The sequence below is a fragment of the Triturus cristatus genome, chromosome 1_2 (genome assembly GCF_964204655.1).
Source record: "Triturus cristatus chromosome 1_2, aTriCri1.1, whole genome shotgun sequence".
NCBI lineage: Eukaryota > Metazoa > Chordata > Amphibia > Caudata > Salamandridae > Triturus > Triturus cristatus.
In genome coordinates, this window is record NC_140580.1 from 66261512 (window position 1) to 66281880 (window position 20369).

At 43.1% G+C, this 20369-nt stretch overlaps 1 protein-coding gene across 5 annotated transcripts in view; it reads left to right on the forward strand.

The window, feature by feature from the left end:
- OAT (ornithine aminotransferase) overlaps positions 1–20369 on the forward strand; it is a 118366-nt gene that overhangs the window by 33466 nt on the left and 64531 nt on the right. For all 5 annotated transcript variants that reach the window (XM_085601595.1, XM_085601611.1, XM_085601631.1 and 2 more), the window contains 6 exons: positions 3614–3825; positions 4634–4858; positions 6691–6786; positions 8595–8722; positions 11469–11591; positions 13083–13211. In XM_085601595.1, the coding sequence (XP_085457721.1) occupies positions 3627–3825; positions 4634–4858; positions 6691–6786; positions 8595–8722; positions 11469–11591; positions 13083–13211 (900 nt within the window). In that variant the 5' untranslated portion in view covers positions 3614–3626. The remainder of the gene's footprint in view (positions 1–3613; positions 3826–4633; positions 4859–6690; positions 6787–8594; positions 8723–11468; positions 11592–13082; positions 13212–20369) is intronic.

A 20369-nucleotide genomic window follows, 5' to 3' on the forward strand; every position in this document is an offset into this window, starting at 1 on the left:
TATCACACTTTTTGGTGCATAGTTTATACCACACACTATATCTAGTTTTCATTCGTGCTCTCAGGACTATGTTCTATATAACACTGCGTTCACCTACCCGTTTCACGGGCATTACATTTTGCGATGGGGGGTGGCGGGTCAGGGGTTGTTTCTGCCAAGTGAGCCCGGAGTCAGTCACAAACGTCCTCTTCTTCCTGAATAAAAGTGAGATTATGCTGCATGCTTATTCATATTTTAAGTAGTTCGCACAGACACACATTTTAAAAACAATAAAGTTCCTAATACCCACCTTCTCTGAACAGTTAGCCTGCTGCCCCATCTACCTCCTCCCTATCCTCTGTTGTCTGAATCCATGGTCTAGCCTCCTCCCTCCTGCCATGCATGGTCTGATGTGCTGCCACTGCCCTCCATTTAGCATGATGTGCGAGTCCACTCCTCCTGCCCTCCATTGCCCAATTCTATGCCCCATCATTGACCTCCTGCTTAGCCTCTGTGCTTAGCTTGCTGTCCCTATTCTCCTTCCCCCTGCCCTCCGATGTCTTTGTGCATGCCCCTGCTCCATCCTTTTTGCCCACCATGTTCCATGGACCTGCCACTCCTATCTACTCTGAGTGTTCTGTTGAGCTGCCACTCCCCTCCCACCTGCCTAGCATTAAGGCATCTGACAACCTGTCCCTGCCACCTCCACCTTGCTTGTCCACATGCCATGTCCCTATCCCCTTCCTCCTGTCCTCTATGGTCCATTTTACTGCCACACCCTTCTGCCCTCCCTGGTCTGTTGTGCTGCAACTGCTCCTCCTGCCTGCCCCGTGCTGCTTGTTGTGTAGGCCCCTTCCCCTGAACTCTCTTGTCTGTGCCCAGGTCCTGACCCTCCCTTCTATCCTCCATGGTCCTTTGTGCATGCCCCTGCACCCTCCTTCTTGCCCATCTTAGCCATTGTGCTGCCACTAACCCTCCCGCTTGCCATGCATGGTCTTCTGTGCTGCCATGGCCCCTCCCACCTTCCCTGTGTGGTCAGCTAGCTGCCCCTGACCCCCTCCCACCTTCCCTCCATGGTCTGTGTATGCCATCATAGTCTCACTGTTGCTCTCCATGGTGTGTCTTGCTTCTAGTACCCATCCTGCCTGACCTCCATGGTCATCTTGCTGCTCCTGCCCTGCCCTGCCCCCTTGCCCCCAACCCTGTTTTCATGTGCAGACCCCTATTCCCTCCCTCCTGGCTTGTCTGTTCCATTGTAATGCCCATGATCGTCCCTCCTGCCCTTTATGGTCTGTTATGCTGCAACTTTCTCACCTGTCTATCCATTATGGTCAGCTAGCTACCATTGCCTCTTGCCCCTCTGTTCTCTGTTGTCCATGTGAATGGTCCTGTCCCCTCCCTCTTGCTTTCTATGGATTGTTGTGCTGCACTCCCGTCCTGCATGCCCTGTGTGGTGTATTGTGCTGCTGCAAACCCTGATGCCTGCCCTGCAGGGTCAGTTTGGTGCACCTCTCCATGTCCCTCCTGTCCTCTGTTATCCAAGTCCATGTCCCTACCCCATTTCCTTCCATGATCCAATGTACCATACTTGCGAACATTTTGAACTTGGTAAGAGGGAGATTTTGAAAAAAAACTGGGGTATTGATTTTCCCCTTTGAGTTACATTGAAAAAGAGGAGATTGTAGACAGGAGACAGATCAAATAAAGCCCATTTGAGCTTAAAAACATTGGACGTTTCCTGGCTGAATCGGGTCTGTTGGCATGTATGGTTGTACTACCATTGCCTCTTCCTTCTGCCCACAATGGTCTATTACATTGCCACAGCCTCTCTTGCAAGTCCTGTATTGTTGGTTTGTTGCCCCTGCCCCCCTTTCCACTGCCCTCCATAGTCTGTTGTGCTGCCACGGCCCTTCCTGCCTGCTCAGTGTGGTTAAATTGTTGCCTTTGCACCCTCCTACCTGCCTTCAATTTTCAGAGTCCGTGCCCCTGGCCTCTGCCTCTCAACAGTATCCTAATGAACAACTAGATTGCTAACATTAGATATATTTATTACAAAAGTGTGGAACGCCTGATGTCATCTTGATGTAATCAAAACTGTAATACCTAGAGCATTTCCTTTAGAAATTACATATGAGAGGGTCTTATTGGCATCAAAATTATGGTTAGTGCTCTAAAAGACTAAAATGAGGACATATTTTCTGAGTTTTCAAATAGCGACAAAGCACTTTTAAATTATTTGTTATCTTTATGTTTTTTTATCCAGTTGACCACTTGATTAAATGTTGCACTTAAGGGAGAGGATGTGGTGCTAAAGATCCCTATGGAAAATTGCATGGGGAAAAAGCGTTTTGGGACCCCCCTTTTTTTCTCAGCCCCCGCTTGACGAATCCCCCCCCCCCGAGACTTTCAGGGTAGGAGCGGAGCGCCCCACCTATTTTGAAAATTTCGCGAGGATTCGTCAACCGGCGCCAAAGTTATTCCAAATAGAATGTTGCGGATTTCCTATGGAAACACGTTCCTAACTATAACTATCTACTGGCGACCGCCAGTAGATTATTTATATATTATATAACTATTTTAAAGCCAACCCTCGAAAAATTACAGCCTTGTTTTGCCCTAGTCCTTCACACGAGTGTTGGTGTTTTGACTTGCTGTGTGCTTATTGAAACCGAGCTGTTAATCTTTTTGGTTTTCTTTTGCTGTTTATTCTAAGCCCGAGATCTAATGTAACAGGCTGTTTCTACCAGTCCACTTTGTTTTTTTGTTGGATTTTTAAGTCGGAGAATTATTGTTTTCTGCACGTGTTTGTGTTTTTACTGCCGATGATTAAACATTTTTCCACGTTATTATTTTGTTGAATTTTGCTTAGTTTTGGATTTTTTTTTTTATCGTTGTACTGGTTGCTTTAATTATGTTACTGTACTTGCTCTTTCCATTCACTTTACTTTGCTGCACTATTTTAGGATGTTTGTTTTCGAGTCACACCTGGAAGAAAGCTAATGTTACATTGCTATTTTGTTTGTTACCTGCAAGGATAGAGGGATTGGTGTGAATAGTGTCAGTTGTAATTTGTCTGCGTTGTTATTTTGTGATGATGTTTTGGGTTAATTTTTAACTTATCAGTTTTATTATTGTGCATATAATACATTTATATATTATATGGTTCACTATTCTAAAGCCAACTCAGGGATAAAAACGGCTTTTATGTAGTATTTTAAGATAGTTGTTGCCTGCGGCCCGTGGAAGAGATCTAGCATTACATTGTATTATTCCAGGAGCCCTGTTAGGACAGAGGGGTTGGTGCGATTTAATGTCAGTTCTCGCGTGTTCGCTCCATTAATTTGTGATGTTATAAGGTAACAAAAATGCTTAACACTTTTCTATTATAACTTTCCAACATGCTGCACAGCAGGCACACTGCTCTACACCATGGCTTAAAGACCTTGGCAAAGCCAATAGCTCCGGCTAAACACTTACAAGGTCCCAAAGGCGAGATCGATTGACTATGCCGATGCTGGTTTTCTTTCTCAGTGGCAGACAGCTAGCTTGAGCTCTGATGTTCGATGGTGTTTGAGGTAGTATCTTTCTGTACAGCTATATGGTGCTTATTTCTTGTCCTTTATCTTCCATACAGTACTCTTTTCAACATGTTCTCCAAACTTGTTCAGCGGCGGGCTGTGGGAGCCCTGTATCGCAGCATTCACTCCTCTGTGAGCTCGGCAACCATGGCAGCAAGTCAGAAACCCTTGGAAGAGCCTCTCACCTCAGACTATGTCTTTGACCGGGAAGCAAAGTATGGGGCCCACAACTATCACCCATTGCCTGTGGCTCTCGAGAAAGGCAAAGGTGCGTCTTGAGTATCTTTGCATGTCATGTCCTCCTGGTGACTGGTAGAGCTAAATGGTTTTCTTGTACGGCTTGTACAACTAACTAGTGATGCTGTTTTGTAATGTGCTGATGGTACCGAGTGGTACCATGACTATAACATGGTAGAGAAAACAGCTGGAGATACAGAGGAGGGTCTTCATGAATACCCATGGAAGGGTTCAGGGAACTGATTTCAAGAATAGATGGATTCCAGTGATGCTGGAAAATGAGCGCAATGACTTGCGGAGAAGAAACTGATGAATAGCATGATTTAAACGGGGGATGAAACAAAGTAATGTATTACTAGAGCCCTTGTCACAGCGAGACGATGTAGGGATGTGAAGTTGACACCTATGTGTTAGTCTTTTCTCAAAGCAGTTATGTGATACTAATGCCCATACAACACAATTTTTGGTTTAATATGCCAACTTTATTGTATTATATAATTTTTGTAATGGTAACTTTTTGCAGCTACTTCTTACTTCTGGGTCTGGTGGAAGTGCAACACTTCCTTATGGAATGGCTTGTACCACCCAGTTTTGTTACGCATCGCAGATGGAAGAGATCACTTTCTGCACATCGTGTTGTGAAAGCTTTGGCTTGCCTTCATGGCCAACTCTACTTGCTTTACTAGTGGACTGGACCTTTTGTGTTTACCTTGTGATCTGACCATATTCTAACACCTACATAAGAATAGCACGTTTTCATATTCTGTCTGTTCCAAGTATGGGAATTGTACCAAGAGACTGTCCGTATTCAGTTTCACAAATGTTTTTTTTTTCTTTAGGTATCTATGTATGGGATGTGGAAGGGCGGAGATATTTCGATTTCCTGAGTGCATACAGTGCTGTGAATCAGGGACACTGCCATCCGAAGATCCTGAATGCGCTGACATCTCAAGCGGAGAAGCTGACCCTCACGTCGCGTGCGTTTTACAATGACGTTCTAGGAGAGTACGAAGAGTACATCTCGAAACTCTTTGGCTATGACAAAGTGCTGCCAATGAATACAGGTGTGTGTTTTTTGTTTTTTTTTTTGTCCTAAAGGGTAATGTATTTGTGTTGGGGGGGGGGGGGGGGGGTAGGCATAGTGGAAGGTGTGGGGGAGGGGCATTGTAACGTGTTCTCTGCTCAGTTTGAAGGCTGTTTGAGGGCCACAATAGTTCAGTAGGCTGAGGTTCTCTAGTGACTGTACCAAGCAGTTGCAGACTGTTTTAAATGTCTAGACTCAGCAAGTGAATTAATCACCATTTGACCGGTTTCCCCAAGGCAGTACATATAACATGACTACGCATTTCTAGACTTACTGACCTGATATTGTTCTTTCCCTGTTTAACTGTTTTATTGTGTGGAAATCCTGTTATGAAAGCATCAATTAATAAACTGTTGAGCGGAGTGTCCTCTGGAAACCCGGGGAAAACAACGGTTGTCCATTGGTGCTGGCTTACCACATCTCCTTGACACTAAATACACCATGGTCTGGTCCTGAAATTTCTTTTAAACCATTGAGGTCCGTTACTCTGATGTTCAATTGAAGTGTAAACGTTTGCTAAAGAACCAGATTCTTTAATAAAAGCCCAGGACGGAAATGTGCCCCTGATGGAGTCAGTAGGTTTAGTGATGTTCGCCAAATATGTGGAATACACGACATACCTTTGCTCATGTAGCCAGAAATCTGTATGGGATTCACATTTATTTTTATTGGATCACCTTCTAGCGGCTAGTGCTGTGTTCATTTTTTGTTATGAAGTTAAATATTGCACGGAAACCATACAAACCTATTACTGGTTTATGTTTTTTTAAAATATATTGTGTGCATGAGGCGTTAATGGAAAGCACAGTGGTGTGTGCGTGGGGGGGGTGGAGGGTAATGGTGTATAATTGTATTGTGGCTTACACAAGTTGGTGTTTTTTGGAGTGTATCTGGTCTACTGGTTGACGTGCTTGGTTTTAACTGTGGTACCAGAGTTGTAATCCTCTTGTCAAAAGTGTGTATTTGTAGGATCATTCAGTTAATTTCTCTATCTGTTCCTTATCAGCCAGATTTGGAAGCATTTAGAAAGTGTGTTCATGTATAACTGCTATAAAACTTTGACCACTTATTTTGAGGAGTGCTATGTTTCTAGGTTTGGTAGTAACCAGAAGGTGTCACTCTGACCTTCAATGTTCAGTATTACTGTTAATCTTTTAATCTCCGTCAACCAATGCCTGCCATTAGACAGTGTGCCATTAGACGGAGATCACATTATAGATTTGTTTAATGGTGCTGAGAAATGTGCCTTAGTTACGTATTGCATGTTAAGAAACCAATGCTTCTATTCAGAATAGTGGTCAAAGTATACAGTTACCTGTGCATAGGAATTCACTGTGATATTTGTGCTTTTGTGATAAGCAAGCGAGAATGGATCTTGTTTGTGCCCTACATGTTGGGATAGAGTGAAGTAGCTGTGGTCCTTTTATGATGGCAGAAGTGAGAGAACCTGTATCTCTGTGCTATAGTGAGGGTCACTGTGGTATTCCTGGCTTGCTCCGTGTGAGCAACAGCACTGTTAAGAGGAATGGCCAGAGGCACCATGTCTGTTTTAGATGATAGGGTGGGGGTAGAAGAGTGCTGTGCCCTTTCACTGTGTGGCCACTATTCTTTACTGGAGTGTAACCTTTTTATTTTTTGGGTTGGTAAAGTAATTGGAGGCTTTGGCATTTCCTTACTCGTGAGTGGCTCATGTGTGGCTTGGAGGAAGGGTTTTTTTTTTTTTTTTTTTGCTGTACAGTGGTTTCATTGGTGGCATGCAGACACTTCTGTTCCATTTTTCACTGACCTTTTTAATTATTGCTCCTCTCACAGGTGTAGAAGGCTGTGAGACGGCCTGCAAACTTGCAAGAAAGTGGGCCTACACAGTGAAGGGGATTCCAAAGTACAAGGCCAAGATCATCTTTGCAGGTACGATAATATCTTCAGTATCTACATAAATATTTTTCACATTTGGCTTGATAGTAACTAGAATTTAGCTGCTTTCTTTTTTCATTATGGGTCTTTGCCATGCCCATCTAATGAAGTATGTTCCACTTGGAAAGTGATGATCAATTAGCTGATTAGCTGATTAGTCAACTAGGTAATCCTGGATTTGGTCACCTGAAGGACTAAGTCACTCTGCCCACTCATACTTTTAAGTTGAGGAAATTTCTTTGTGAAATTATAGGGTGCATTAAAGGGGCAGTGAGAAGGTAGACTCAGACGGATTGTTAGGGGCACCAAATGAGAGAACTATTTTGTAAATTAACCAGCACTTTTTAAGTCTTTCAAAACAAAGGGTGTGTGTGTGTGTCTGTGTGTACAAAAATGCTGGTGAAATACGACAGACGTCACCATACACGACTGAAAGGACCTGTACCCAACTATTAAGCAGCAAATAAATTTATTAGGAAGGGTGTAACACCCCACCCCCTTCCCCATGAAGCTCATGATAGCAGTAAATGTGTAATGGCTGGAAAATAGACACCGTTAATTGAGGGTATGGTTTGAAGAGTAATAGACTCCGTGGTAATAGGTTGCAGAGGAGGGGTATACGTTGTAAGTCCAGCCAATGCATGTAGAAGTCGGACAGAGCACATCTGAAATAGTATAGAATTTCCTGCAAATCAGGATTTTCTTTAACGGGAAATGTGGTGATTTGGAAAATAAGTGCCTCATTAATCAAATTTATAATTATGAATTTTTTTTGGAGCCTCTTTAATCAAATTATTTTTTTCGGGTGGAGTGGGTAAAGTCAGTGGCAGCCGGCATGGTTCAAAGGTGGCGGGGTGGATGCGTGCATGCGCGCGGGCGGTGGAACGCAAGGGGGGGATGGTGCGCAATACTAAAAACAAAAAAAACCTTGCTACGCTGGGTCCAACGTCTCTGCTCTCCTCATCAGACTGAGGCACAGGAAGCACAGCCCGGCTTCCCTGAGCAATCACAACGCTGCAATGCATTGATTGGTTTTGAGCGTCCTGCTTCGACGCTCAACCAGGGAATGGGGGCCTAGGCCTGTTCTCCATGCAGGCTGTTGTGCAGCCTGCATGGAGAATGTGCACATAACTGGTTTGGGTGGCCCGAGAGGGCCGACCAAACAGTCATTGTGCATTTAGGAGTGGGCAAACCACTCCTACCCTGTCCTGCTCCAAGAGAAGAGCAAGCCCGCCCAAAAAGCAGCAGGAGCCATTGGATGATATCTCAAAGTTATAATCCTTTTATGTTTCCTTTACTTTGCAGTGTGCTGCTTAAAAGCAGTGGTGGACCCTCTGCCATAGCAGAGGAATCGTTCCCTGATTGTACTCAAGACTTCACTGTTTTGCTTCTAAGGGACTCGCCCTTTATCTTGGTGCTATCTAATTCCCCTATCAAAAGAACGACCCATATTTGTTGTGAGCTACTGGCTGGATGATCAGTTGATCGAGGAGGTGTATAGTGACCTTGCATTTATCCGTGCTTCATTCATTATTCCATTTGCCTCGGGTCCTCTACTACAGGTTTTGATATGACGTTTTCTTTTGTTTAATGCTTTAAAAAAATCCATTTGAGTGACATTAAATTAGCCTTGTCGTTTTCTCCTGCCATGTATTTCAAGATATTTTAGCTTTTGCGTCCACTGAGGTTGTTGTTGGCTCCCTTGCATTGTAGCTTGGAACAGGTGCTTCTAAGCAGTATTCTTTTATTATGGGACTAGAGATGCAGACACAACTGTTAAATGCTGCATTTTCTCTATCTAGCTGGCAACTTCTGGGGTCGAACTCTCGCTGCCATTTCTAGCTCCACAGATCCTTCCAGCTATGATGGTTTTGGACCGTTTATGCCAGGATTTGAAATCATCCCATACAACGATCTCCCAGCCTTGGAGGTAAGACATGTTTTGATCTTCCTATCTTTGTTAGTAACTGCAGATATGATGTAGTAGTAATCTATTTAAACACTGCACATATGCTGCCAAACAAGCGTCCCAGCGCTAGCGGCATGAAGGACTTCAGGCACTATAAGGGAGAGGGGGGTCGGAAGGTGCACAATTAGTCAAAAAGAAAGTTCATTAGTTTTTTTGTGGTTTCTGTTTAAACGACTGATTCAGAGGGAGCCATGTGTAAAACAAGGGACAGTGTTCCAAAGTTTGGATGTAACGGCGATGTGTTTTCAGATTTCAATTGTTTTAGTAGTGGCTAGTAACAAAACGGTTCAGGTAGGTGGTTCATTCACAGATACCATCAGAGACAAGTTATCACTACCGCTCTAAACTGCAGTAGGACCTCCCTTATTAAGGACCGAACAGTAAAACAAGCTGGATTGCTGGAGTCTTCGCCCGTCTTTTCAAATTGCATGGGGAGGGGGTGTTGAAGGATGTGAGTGGCTGACAAACTTACTGCTAACCGTAGGCCTGGAATTCCATAAGATCTGAAAAGCAAGTGGCTTTTTAATAAACACAAGGTCATGGTAGGGAACTCTAAAACACTAGTCCATCCCAAACTGCCTTGCAAGACCCCTACCAGAATTTAATATGAGATCAGTTTCGGCCTTGTTAAACCTTGAGACCCACAGCTGGGCATACACATGCTCATCTAGGCTGTTACATCAACACACAAAGGCAATGGGTGACATGCTTGTAGTCCAAACCACTGGCAGTTACTCTAGGTACGATTCCTACCCATCCATTAACACCCACTGTACCACTAGCATTCTGCGCATCCTTTTTGTATGTGTTTGGTGTGCTTTCTACATTTTGATCCCTTCTAAAACTCCTAAAAGCTTAAACGCAAACCATCTGTAAGCAGAGCAGTGTTTGACTTCACTTTAACCGGACTTATGTTAACATATTCAATAGGTAATATCGCAGGTGTCTGTTCAGAAATGTTTTGCAGCACAATACATTTTCATTCAAATTAAATAAGATATACAAGTTTGTAAATGCAAACCTCTGTTGGTGAAGCAAGCGAAGTAGAAAAAAATTAATTTGCATCAGACTTGCACATTGTTTGCCAAGTCACGAGATTGGAATCTGTTTTTTTTTTTTGTTTGTTTTTTAAATGCATTTGTCTTTTCATTACGAATATACATATTTTGCCTCCTGTCAACCAAAAGATCAGTAGCTTGATTGCAAATACCCCAAACCTGACATATTTGGGACATATCTTTATTTTCCAAATACCTTAAACATAGAAATATTCTGGGACATAACGTTATTTTATTTTTTAATATGCCAGAAGGGTGAGTGACATCCCTATAACTTATAAATGCATGTACATTCATAACCATGCATCATAAATATCATAGATCAAATTTTCCCCTCTACCTTCATGCCCTGATTTAAAAGAACAAAAACAGTTCAGACTTTTGTAGTGCAGCCACTCCATCTTTTCTACCAGGCAGGAGAAAAGATCACCCACAAGCCCGGTCTTACCTTTAGCCTCAGAGTGACTTATTGCAGGCAGGCGATGGAAGCATTAGATTTGGTCAGATGAGCTACCACTTTGCTTTTGAAAGCATTACCCAATTCCTTAACCTTTTAAAATACTACACTAGACACATTTTGAGAAGCAACTGGAAAAGTTTTGTTGCAAAAGAAATAATGTGAGACTTTGTTGGATGTCAGTGCTTTATAAATCTTCCAATATAACATGTAATGAATAATATCACAAGTATCAAAAATCCTTGCGTACGTGTGAACACCAGTGAAGACTACCATACAGGATTTACTGCAATGAATTCCAGCCTCAGCTCATGAATGATACACCTGCAAAAAGAAGAATTGATGGACTTGATGCTGAACAATGTCAAACACTCACCCCAGTACAAAGAGCTGGGCCCAAATCCATTGTTTGTTGCTCACCACACCATTCCAGTTTGGACCCACCCATATGCAAATCAGTCTTGACTGCAATTACAATTGGTTACAAGAAGTGGTCCAAGATTGGTCCTATGGCTAAAGTAAGTGAACACTAGCCCTGCCTCCATTACATTACTTAGTGAAGCAGGTAACGTTTAAGACCTTGCGATTGGGGTACAAGCCATACTGTTCTTGGCTTCCTAAACACAACCCGCTGGCTGGCTCATGAGTTGTGTTGCACCAATGCCCTGTTGCATTTTTTTTTTCCAAAGAGGTTACCGTGACTTCTGACGATTTTAATTTTCATCTAGTCTGCAAAAAGACCACCCTACATTCCAGAACCGTGATAAACCTGCTTTTCTGTAGAACTCTAGTGAAATAGGAAACCTAAACTGGAAATCCGTGCTTAATGTAACAACTGAAAATGGCATTAAGGACCAGTACTTTCTATGGTGTTGGCATTTCTCTCCCCTTTTCAAGCTTCGAGTGTGCTCGAGTCACCTGCACAAACAAGCCAGTAACCTAGAGCGAGCAAATACGCTATTCAGTTCAGCCACCCATTGATGTGGGGATTGGGAACCATTTACCGGTTAGTAACCTGGTCTTGTGAGATGAGGCTTCTTTGGCAAATCTTATTTTACTTTTGTATGTTTAACAATGGTATAGGTGGCAAATTCGCCCAATGTCTTCAGTGAGGGTGCCATATGTTTCATTAAACTTTGGGAGGGAGGTTTGAAGTATCAAAGTAGTACAGTGTTTTCATTCGTCTTTCCAGCGTGCACTACAGGACCCTCACGTGGCAGCATTCATGGTGGAACCCATACAGGGTGAGGCTGGCGTAGTCGTTCCAGAAGAAGGTTACTTGACTGGTGTCCGCGATCTGTGCACAGCACACAATGTAAGTGTATTGCCTTCTTGTTGGTGTAACTATATACTGGGGGCTGGGAAGGAGCTGGGTGATTTAAGTGGAGAGCTGCTGTGGGCTGGTTTCCCATTTCACCATGCTTCTATATATAGCGTCCTCTGTAAAAATCAGCCAAGCTACAGATGGAATTTAAAATGGATTTTAGTTTCAAGCTCCCCACCTTCATCACACAAACTTAACCAGGTGTTAATAGCTCAGTCAAGATAGTTCAGGTTTCCAATGAAATGATTTTTAGTTTGTTTAATGAGCATAAACTAGTGCAATAAATGCATGGTCTGACTTCAAATACTCAAATTTCCTTTGCTCTGCAGTGATTGGCTGAGTTTTCAGGAGGGGTTTGGGGGAAGTGTCCAGGCTATGAATGTATTGCTATTTGAGCAGGTGCAGTGAGGCTTTTCTGTATGGACTAGGCTTATTCAGCTTCACTGACTATGGATTATTAGCTTCATTTTAAGCACATCCCATACACCCTGTCCCCATTTTCCCTAACAAAGTAGACCTTGTTTTTCCTTGGCAGGTCTCCCTCTCTCCTCCCCACCATGCCCAATAGTATACTATGGCTCCCCTTAAAGTTATCATGATTTGTGGCTAGTTCCTACATACCCTCAGCAACCTGTTCCTTTTCTGCTCTTCCCTTTCAGTATATGTTTCTAATTTATTCCCCACTTTAGATCACATTGTGGGTTTGTGGAATTGTTTTTCTGGCAACTTCACCACACCAGTTGTTCTTCTCTAATAAATTCAAATATCTGAAACCCTTTGACTTCCATAATCCCCCCCCCCCCCCCCAACAAGCTTTGTCCCTGCAATTCCTTCTATGTACTGTTTTCTTGGCTCATGCCAACATGACCTTTCTTACCAACCAGCCAGCATTGCTTCATCTCCCAACCCACACCTCCGACTGCCTCCATACTGCCAAACTCCCAGTGTCACACTGCCGTACCCCTGCTATCAGATTCTTTCTAATCTTAGACACCACTGCCATGTAAAGTTGCAACGTTACCGTCTTCTTCCCATGGTTGCACTACCACAGCACCGCAGTCGCCATCTACTTTTACACCTGCTCCACATGCTGTCTTACCCTCATTCACCCTATACCAGAAGCTCATCGGTTTGAAATGCCACTCCTAAATGATTCTCTATGTTTCGTGATCCTATTAATCTGGAGGCTCCAGACCAAAGGACCAAATACCCATTCCTGTTCATGACCTGCATATCCGCACTCTGAGGCAACAGACTGTAACCACCTCTTATATCTCACAAGCCTGTTTACCCCACGTTGCACATATCCGACTCCACTTGAGCCTCCTTGGGGCAAAATGATCCCCTTTGTCCTTCAAGGCCTAGGCTACCTTACTTATATTTTGTAGTTTCTCATGACAAGTGTTATTAGCTGACTCTAGAGGATTGGTGGCACGTTCACCTGGTCATGTTTCCATTTGTTCTTTTGTTTCCTATGGTCAGGTTCTGTTTATTGCAGATGAGGTACAGACTGGATTATGCAGGACAGGGAAGATGCTGGCTGTGGACCATGAAAATGTCCGTCCTGACCTTGTGGTATTAGGCAAAGCATTGTCTGGAGGTTTTTATCCTGTAAGTAGATGCATATCTTTGGGATAATGGCTTCTTCACTGACCTATAATTACCAGATTCTGGGACAATGCACCTTGTTTACTCAAATACTGTATCCTCTCTGTTGGTACAAACACCTTGCAGTATGTGGTAGGATGCATAGAGCACAGCTGGTGCCAGGAATAAGGGGAGTCAAGAAAACGCTGTACATGGATGTTTGCGGAGTGACTGGGTATGCAACAAGGAGCACTGCTGTGTTTTGGATGTGTGGAGAACAGCTGGGGGAGGGAGAAAGAACCTCTTCTTAATTTGAAAATCATATCATTGAATTTACCTACATCCTGGGACTAGAAGTGTGATGCTGCATACAAGATGTGTGGTTAGCAGTTGTGGCATGGGCCAAGGAGCTCTCCTGTGGTTGGAATGCGTGAGGAGAGAGTATGCTTGTATCTGTCATGCAAATGTCATTCCATTTCTGTGAAGCTTTTCAGTCTAAGTTCTTAAACTAGTCTTCCAGTGGATTTGTACTGATACCTAATAAAGTATTTGCCACTCAAACAAAGCAAGAGCTGTGGCATTTGAGGTTCCAAGTAAGGTTTCCAGGACTAAGATATTTTGACCTGTATATCCTGTTTTTAATACCTACACTTTGTCATTGGCTTTTGCCTCTAGATTTTCACCATTCTATTTTTTTTTAAAGTTTAAGTTGGCTAAACGGGTCCTTCTATAACAGAGCGTTATTTTTTTTTTTACTCCTAAACTAAAGGATCTTGTTCAGATGCCTTTTCTTGGGGGTGGAGGGGGGGGGCTTTCAGTTCTTTGTCTTTTGTATGCATTGTGCACAGAATGCAATTCTTTTATGGCTTCTTTGCTCCCCAGCGTTACCAAATTGAGACAGTCTAGCTATGACCTGCTAAACACCATTTGTGCATGTTTGCATTGGCTTTGCAAGTGCTTTTACCCATAGTCTGTATTCCTGTGCTCAGTCAACTAGCACTTTTATAGGGCGGTGTGACAGTTTTCTTGTTTGTTGTTATTTTGCTTGGTTAGCTGTCATTTTCCCTTGTGGCGAGGGGAACTGCTGCATTGCTAGTTTAGGAGTTTCGCTTTAATGTTCACTTTAGTCTGCAACTGGGGCAGAAAATTGAAAGTTTTTATGAAATTTCAGAGGCTTTGTGTTAATTTAATTTACACACTGCCAGAATAGCTTTGCTCTGATTCAGACCAGGCATTTACACAGATGTACACTGGGTTGTAGGTACACAGCAGTAAGCGGTTTCAAGAAGGCTTACTCCACACAAGCTTGAATGCTGGTGGATGGAGTTAAAATGATGCAGAGTCAGCTTTTGGTTGGCAGCATCGCTGATCATTGTTATTGGTAGTAGGAGCAGCCATCTTTTACTCTAATGCTTACCTTTGCCAGTCACTTTGCGACTGCGCAAGGCGCCTTGGATTTGGCAATCTAGCATGGTGCGCCCAAATAAAGAAATAAACCTGTCTTAATGGGGAGTTTAGAGCAGTGATGGAAATGAATAGTGACAGAAATGTTGATTGCTTCCTCTGCCCAATTTTATAAGTTGTTGGATTTGCAACAGTTGTCATGCTACATTAACGAAGATGACGGATACCTGTCTAGATTTCCACCTAACTCTGCATGAGGCCTTGTTTTATATTCCCGGGCCAGTCAATAGTTAGTAGTTACTGGTCAGTATCTGTATAGATGCTTTTATTTGCCATTGGTGTCTAGCGTCCACAATCCTAATGCACTCAGATTAGATAACAAAGTTACACACTGAGTGATTCGCTTTCCCCATGGGAGGCGTGATGTGTGAGGTCCACCATGTATGTGTGATTCCCAGTGCCAAGTGCTCCTCGATTGCCTATAACTTGTACCGTCCTTTCATTACAGTGCATTATGGCGTCTTCCAAGCTAAACAGTTTAGATCTTACAAGCCCAGTTGTTCGTGGCTAAATGCTTGCGTCCACTTGGAGAAATTCACCTAGGCTGTACTCTAGAAGCTCAAAAGGATTCTCTGCATTTTTTTTCTAGAGGTGGCACCGGCTGGTGACTGTTGGGCCTGCACATTGTTTTTTCTCGGAGGCCCTGACCTGCAGACGATGCTCTCTGGGATCCTTGCAATGGGCATACTGGGGTTTAACTGCAGTCAATGTCCCTTTATTCTGGAATTTCTCTTGAAAGCATTGTACACAAACGTTATTCCAACATAACCAATCTTTTCACTTCTATAGATATTTTTTGTTAAAGAAGGACCAGGATTTGCTATACATCCGTGTATAAAAACACACAAAGTCCAATGCAATTGATTATTTTTCTAAAACCCTTTGTTAGAAAAATAAGATGCCATCAGTGTGAGAAATGCAGCCAGTTCTCTGAACCAGCCTACTGTTGATTCCCTCTATAGTGAGCGCTGCACTTTTTTTCATGCATATGGTATGTATTTTGTTATAGCAAAAGATACAAACTACGAGCAAACTTATACAGTAGTATGATTTCCTTATGCCAAACCCTCCTAGTTTATTTAAAAATTGACACGACATTTTGTTTGTAAATAAGAGCATGCATGCAAGGAAATGGAATACTGACTCAACTACGTCATTGGAAAAAGAACAAGTTACAGGGTTGGTATTTCCCACTCGAGTTGTTAGCAACTGTAGCAACAGGCAGAATTTAATGAGTTTTATAAACCTAGTCCTGTATTTGCTGTCCTGAAACACCTACCACCTTAAATACAGTTCAGTGTCCCAATCATGTGTAACCCATGATCACTGTTGTATTAACAGTTTGTTCACATTTTCGGAGCATTTGTCATCTTCACCACCGGTGTAGCTCTTAAATGTGGGATCAGGTCTACTACCATTGTTGTCTCGTTCCACCAGAAGTTTGAATCGCCCAAGGTGGTTGAAGTTGAGCATATGATTAGAAATTGTGGGTTTTCCATTGTCTTTATTGTCGTGTAACAACTCCCAAGTGCCATTTAATATTTATGAGCTTTGTATTCAATTTTTCTTTTTTTACCTATCTTGTGTATGGTACTCGCTAATTTAAGGCGCCATTAAGTTTAATTGGTAACTAATTTTGTGCAGCTGGTATGATCCTAGAGGTCGTCCCGAATATGAGCAGACATTACTATGGTGTTAAATACTTTGTAAGTTTATAGTATCCCTAAAACGTTCAGAATAACATCCTGGTGCTGTCACAATGCAGAAGTATGGTTGGATTTGTGACCAGATTATTCTGCCGTTTCCTGGCATCTTCCTATTCTGAGCATGTGCGCGGAGGTCCAGGACCTGTCCCATAACGTGGAGAGGTGCACCAGGCGTGACCTCATTGTGGGTCGAGGACTAATGTCCCAGTCATGTATATAGCTCAAAGCGGTGGTGACAGCATACTGTGTGTTAGACATTTGAGCCTTAGGTTGGTCTCTTCCCCCTAACCCAAAACCTTTTTCCTTCTCTTCTCCAGTTTTGCTGAATTTTATTGTTGGCCTTAGGACTCTGTGTACTTTAGCTAACCAGTGCTAAAGTGCTTGTGCACATACCCTAAAATATCGTGAAATTGGGTTCACCTGATTGGCACAATTAATTTACTTAAGTTCCTAGTAAAGTGGTATAACATATACCCAGGGCTTGTAAATTAATGCTACTAGTGGCCCTGCAGCACTTATTGTGCCACCCATTTAAGCCTCCCCTTAAAACATGTATTGGGCCTGCCATTGCTGTCGGCGTGCAGCTTTAAACTGCCGTTTCGACTTATCAAAATAAACCTTTGCCAAGCCTAAAATCCCCTTTTTGAATACATCTAAGCCACCCTTTGAGTAGGCCCTAGACAGCCCATTGGACAAGCTGCGTTGTATTTAAAAGGTTGGACAAGTGTTTTACATGTCCTAGTAGTGAAACTCCTAAATTCATTTTTACTACTGTGAGGCCTACTCCTGTAGGACAATATTGGGTTACCATATTCCATGTAATAAGTGATTACTTTTGTTTGGGAGCATGTAGAAATATATCATGTTTGGTTTCAAAAGAATTCTGAAAATGGCATTTGTTTTTTTTTAAAGTTGGCATTTTCTTGCCCTAACCGTTTGATGCCTGTTCCTGGGTCTCCTCAGTAGGTGTAGTTGGCAGTTGGCATTCTCCTATGCTGTGGTTGTCTCTTTGATCTTCTAGGAACTGGTTTTTTGTTTTTTTAACTTTAAAAAGAACTCTGGTTCTACTGATTGGATTTATTGTTGTTTTGGTGTCAAATAGTTTATTAAAATGTACTCTATTCTTCTAAACTATTGTGGGATTTTTCTTTTCACTTTATTGCTGTATGAGTGTAGCATAAATACTTTAAACAGTGCCTCCATAAGTTAGGCCTGACTGCTTTTGGGCCAAGCTACCAGAGGTTATGGACAGCTTAGTTGTGGTTCACCCTGACGAGGATAGTGGCTGTTGCTTGAAGAACATGCACCCCCCCCTCCCCCCCAAACCAGTGACCCAATTTGTCACCCTTTGTTTTTGATATGGAACAATAGTGTGACAAGACTTTTATATCTGCCATTGGGAGTGGGGCATCTTGGCCACACTTAGGTAAAATTCTGCTATTTTGTGTATGCTCAGAACTTTAAACTGGCATTTTGTGGAGTGCATTAGAAAATGTATATGGTTGTGCGCGCTAGACTATAGAAGCCAACGGGGTCTATTTTGAATACCCCTATCTGGCATGGCACAGGTTAGAGGGTGAGGACTGTTCTCCCATACTGTAAAAGTATATTGCCTACATTTCTGTGAGGGAGGTCAGACACAAACAAGGAAGGCAGAGACTAGGCTATCTTTAGACATTCCAAGAGGCCTTTTGTGCAGGAAGACTGATCAGTCTTTTACTAAACACAGGTTTCTAGGTCCGGCTTGCCCTTTGTTTATCCAGACAAATCTATTTTTAGTTTGAGTAATGACATCCTGGTGCTGAAACCTCACACAGCATTCTGCCTTTATTGTTGGTGCTCCTGTATAGAGACCGCCCCAGTGTGGTCTGCTGCGAGAAACATTCTACACAAAGGCTGTATCCGAAGAGCAGCTTGAGGAGGATCTGGGAGGGAAGTACCAACCTAGTACCAACAAGTTCTACAGTTTGATGGTGAATCCACATCCCCTATCCGGTAAAAAGGTGCTTTTAGCAAAACACCCCATGTTCCAGTTCATGTCCTAGGAAATGGTCAGAAGAGTATTCAAATGACAACCGTGTGATTCAGCCTCCCAGAAGTGAGGGGCCCTGAAGTCTGTTTGAAGTACCTGAAAGACTACCTGAGTATAAGGGGGGGGGGGGGTGTTTGTGTGATTTAAAAAAAAAAAAAATTCCGAGGCATGTGTGGCTGTACAAACCCATGCTTGCGTACTCCTGTAATCTAGTGTTGGCTCTGGATGTGTGCAAGATCTTGCAAATCCTGAGGTAAGGTTACTCTTCCTCTTGGTCATAGTGCGCTTGGGCATCAATTCCATTGATTGTTTTCTTTCCGTCGTCTGGTTCAGATGTTTATTACGCACTCCAGTTTGAGACCGTTTTCAGGACCCTTTCAGTGCGTTATCCACTCTACCCTCGTGGGCATTGTTTCGAATGCACTTTCCTTCCTCGCAAATTGAATTTAGGAAGACTTTAAATCGTTGGGTCAGTACTTTTCGTTCGCGGCATTCTGGCCTTGCCCATTCGGGCTGCCCTTTACTCGCATTCAACTCGATCTATGATACTCTGCTGATGGGACAGAGTCCTTTTCGATTCTTCCCCCAGTGCCATTTCAAGTACTCGTTGACCGACCTTCACGAGGTCTGCAATCTGTGCTTATTCCCAGAGCACAGAGAAGATTGTGAGGGCTATTGATCGTTTTGATAAAAAAAGACCCCTTGGAACAGTCTGGCATGATGCAGAGACATGAAATTGAACACATGCCTGATCTCTTCAGACAGGAAGATATCGAACAAGAAGGGGAAGATCTTGAGGCCTTTCATGAAGAGCATCTCTTCGGTCCACAAGTAGATGAGGCCTTAAAGATGTAAAAAGGACAACTAAGGTTGCCAAATCCTTGGGGGCGCTTAAAACACCAAATAACTGGGGCTCCTTCCATCACTTCTTACAGTCCAGGTGTCAAAGCGACATCTACAGATGCCTCTACATCTTCCCACAGATCTCAAACCCACACCATTCCATCTAGAGGGGTATTTCAGAGGCAACTGTAGAGGTAACCACATCAAAGGTCTGGTCAAATGCCCCATTTGGTAACTTCGACTTACTTGTATCCCCCCCCGATCATTCTACACTTGTCGGGGGTGATTGCAGATGTTTCTTCCCACCTGGCAGTCCATAACATCAGATTGGTGTGCGTTGGACATTACCCAGCATGGTTGGAGCTAATCAGCAAACTGCTCAAACATGAAGTGCAAGCTCTCTTACTCAAAGGAGCTATAGAGCCAGTGCCTTTAAAACATCAAGGTTTGGGAGTCTATTCCCTGTACTTTCTTATTCCCCTAAAGGATGACTCCCTACGGATGACTTTAGATCTACGGTGTCTGAATCACTACATACCATCTGAGCACTTCCATATGGTTACACTTCCAACAGGTACTTCCACAGCAAGCGTACTTCATACCAGCACTAGACTTAAAGGACGTGCACTTTTACATCCCCATTCACCCAGCACCTCGCAAATACCTCAGGTTTGTGATAGCAGGAAAGCGTTCTGGTCAGATCCGGAAAGTCTGTCCCTCATTCTGAGGGCTAGGCTCAGTGCGATGTTCTGGGAATTATCACTCGAAGGACTTGGCAAAACCAGAGGGTAGTTTGACTCATGAATTCCTTAATTTTAAATTTGTCCCTCGCTTCGAGGATACCATCGACAAAATTGTTCCCCCTCTGGCACGCAAACTATTTTTACAGTTCCGCTACAAGACCTTACCCACAAAATTGTTTTGTATTAAGTGGTGCTATTATGCTTTTAACGATCTGGAACGATCTTTGTTCCTCGTTCAAAGCCGGTCCAGAATCCATTGTACATTTACTTTTTTTTGCCCATACTAAGCATCCCTGATTGAAAAAATTGATAATTCCGTTATGTAGAATGGTTGGCCCTGGCCATTACCATGAGGTGCTGAGAATCTTGTGCACTGACACACGCAGAGTAATAG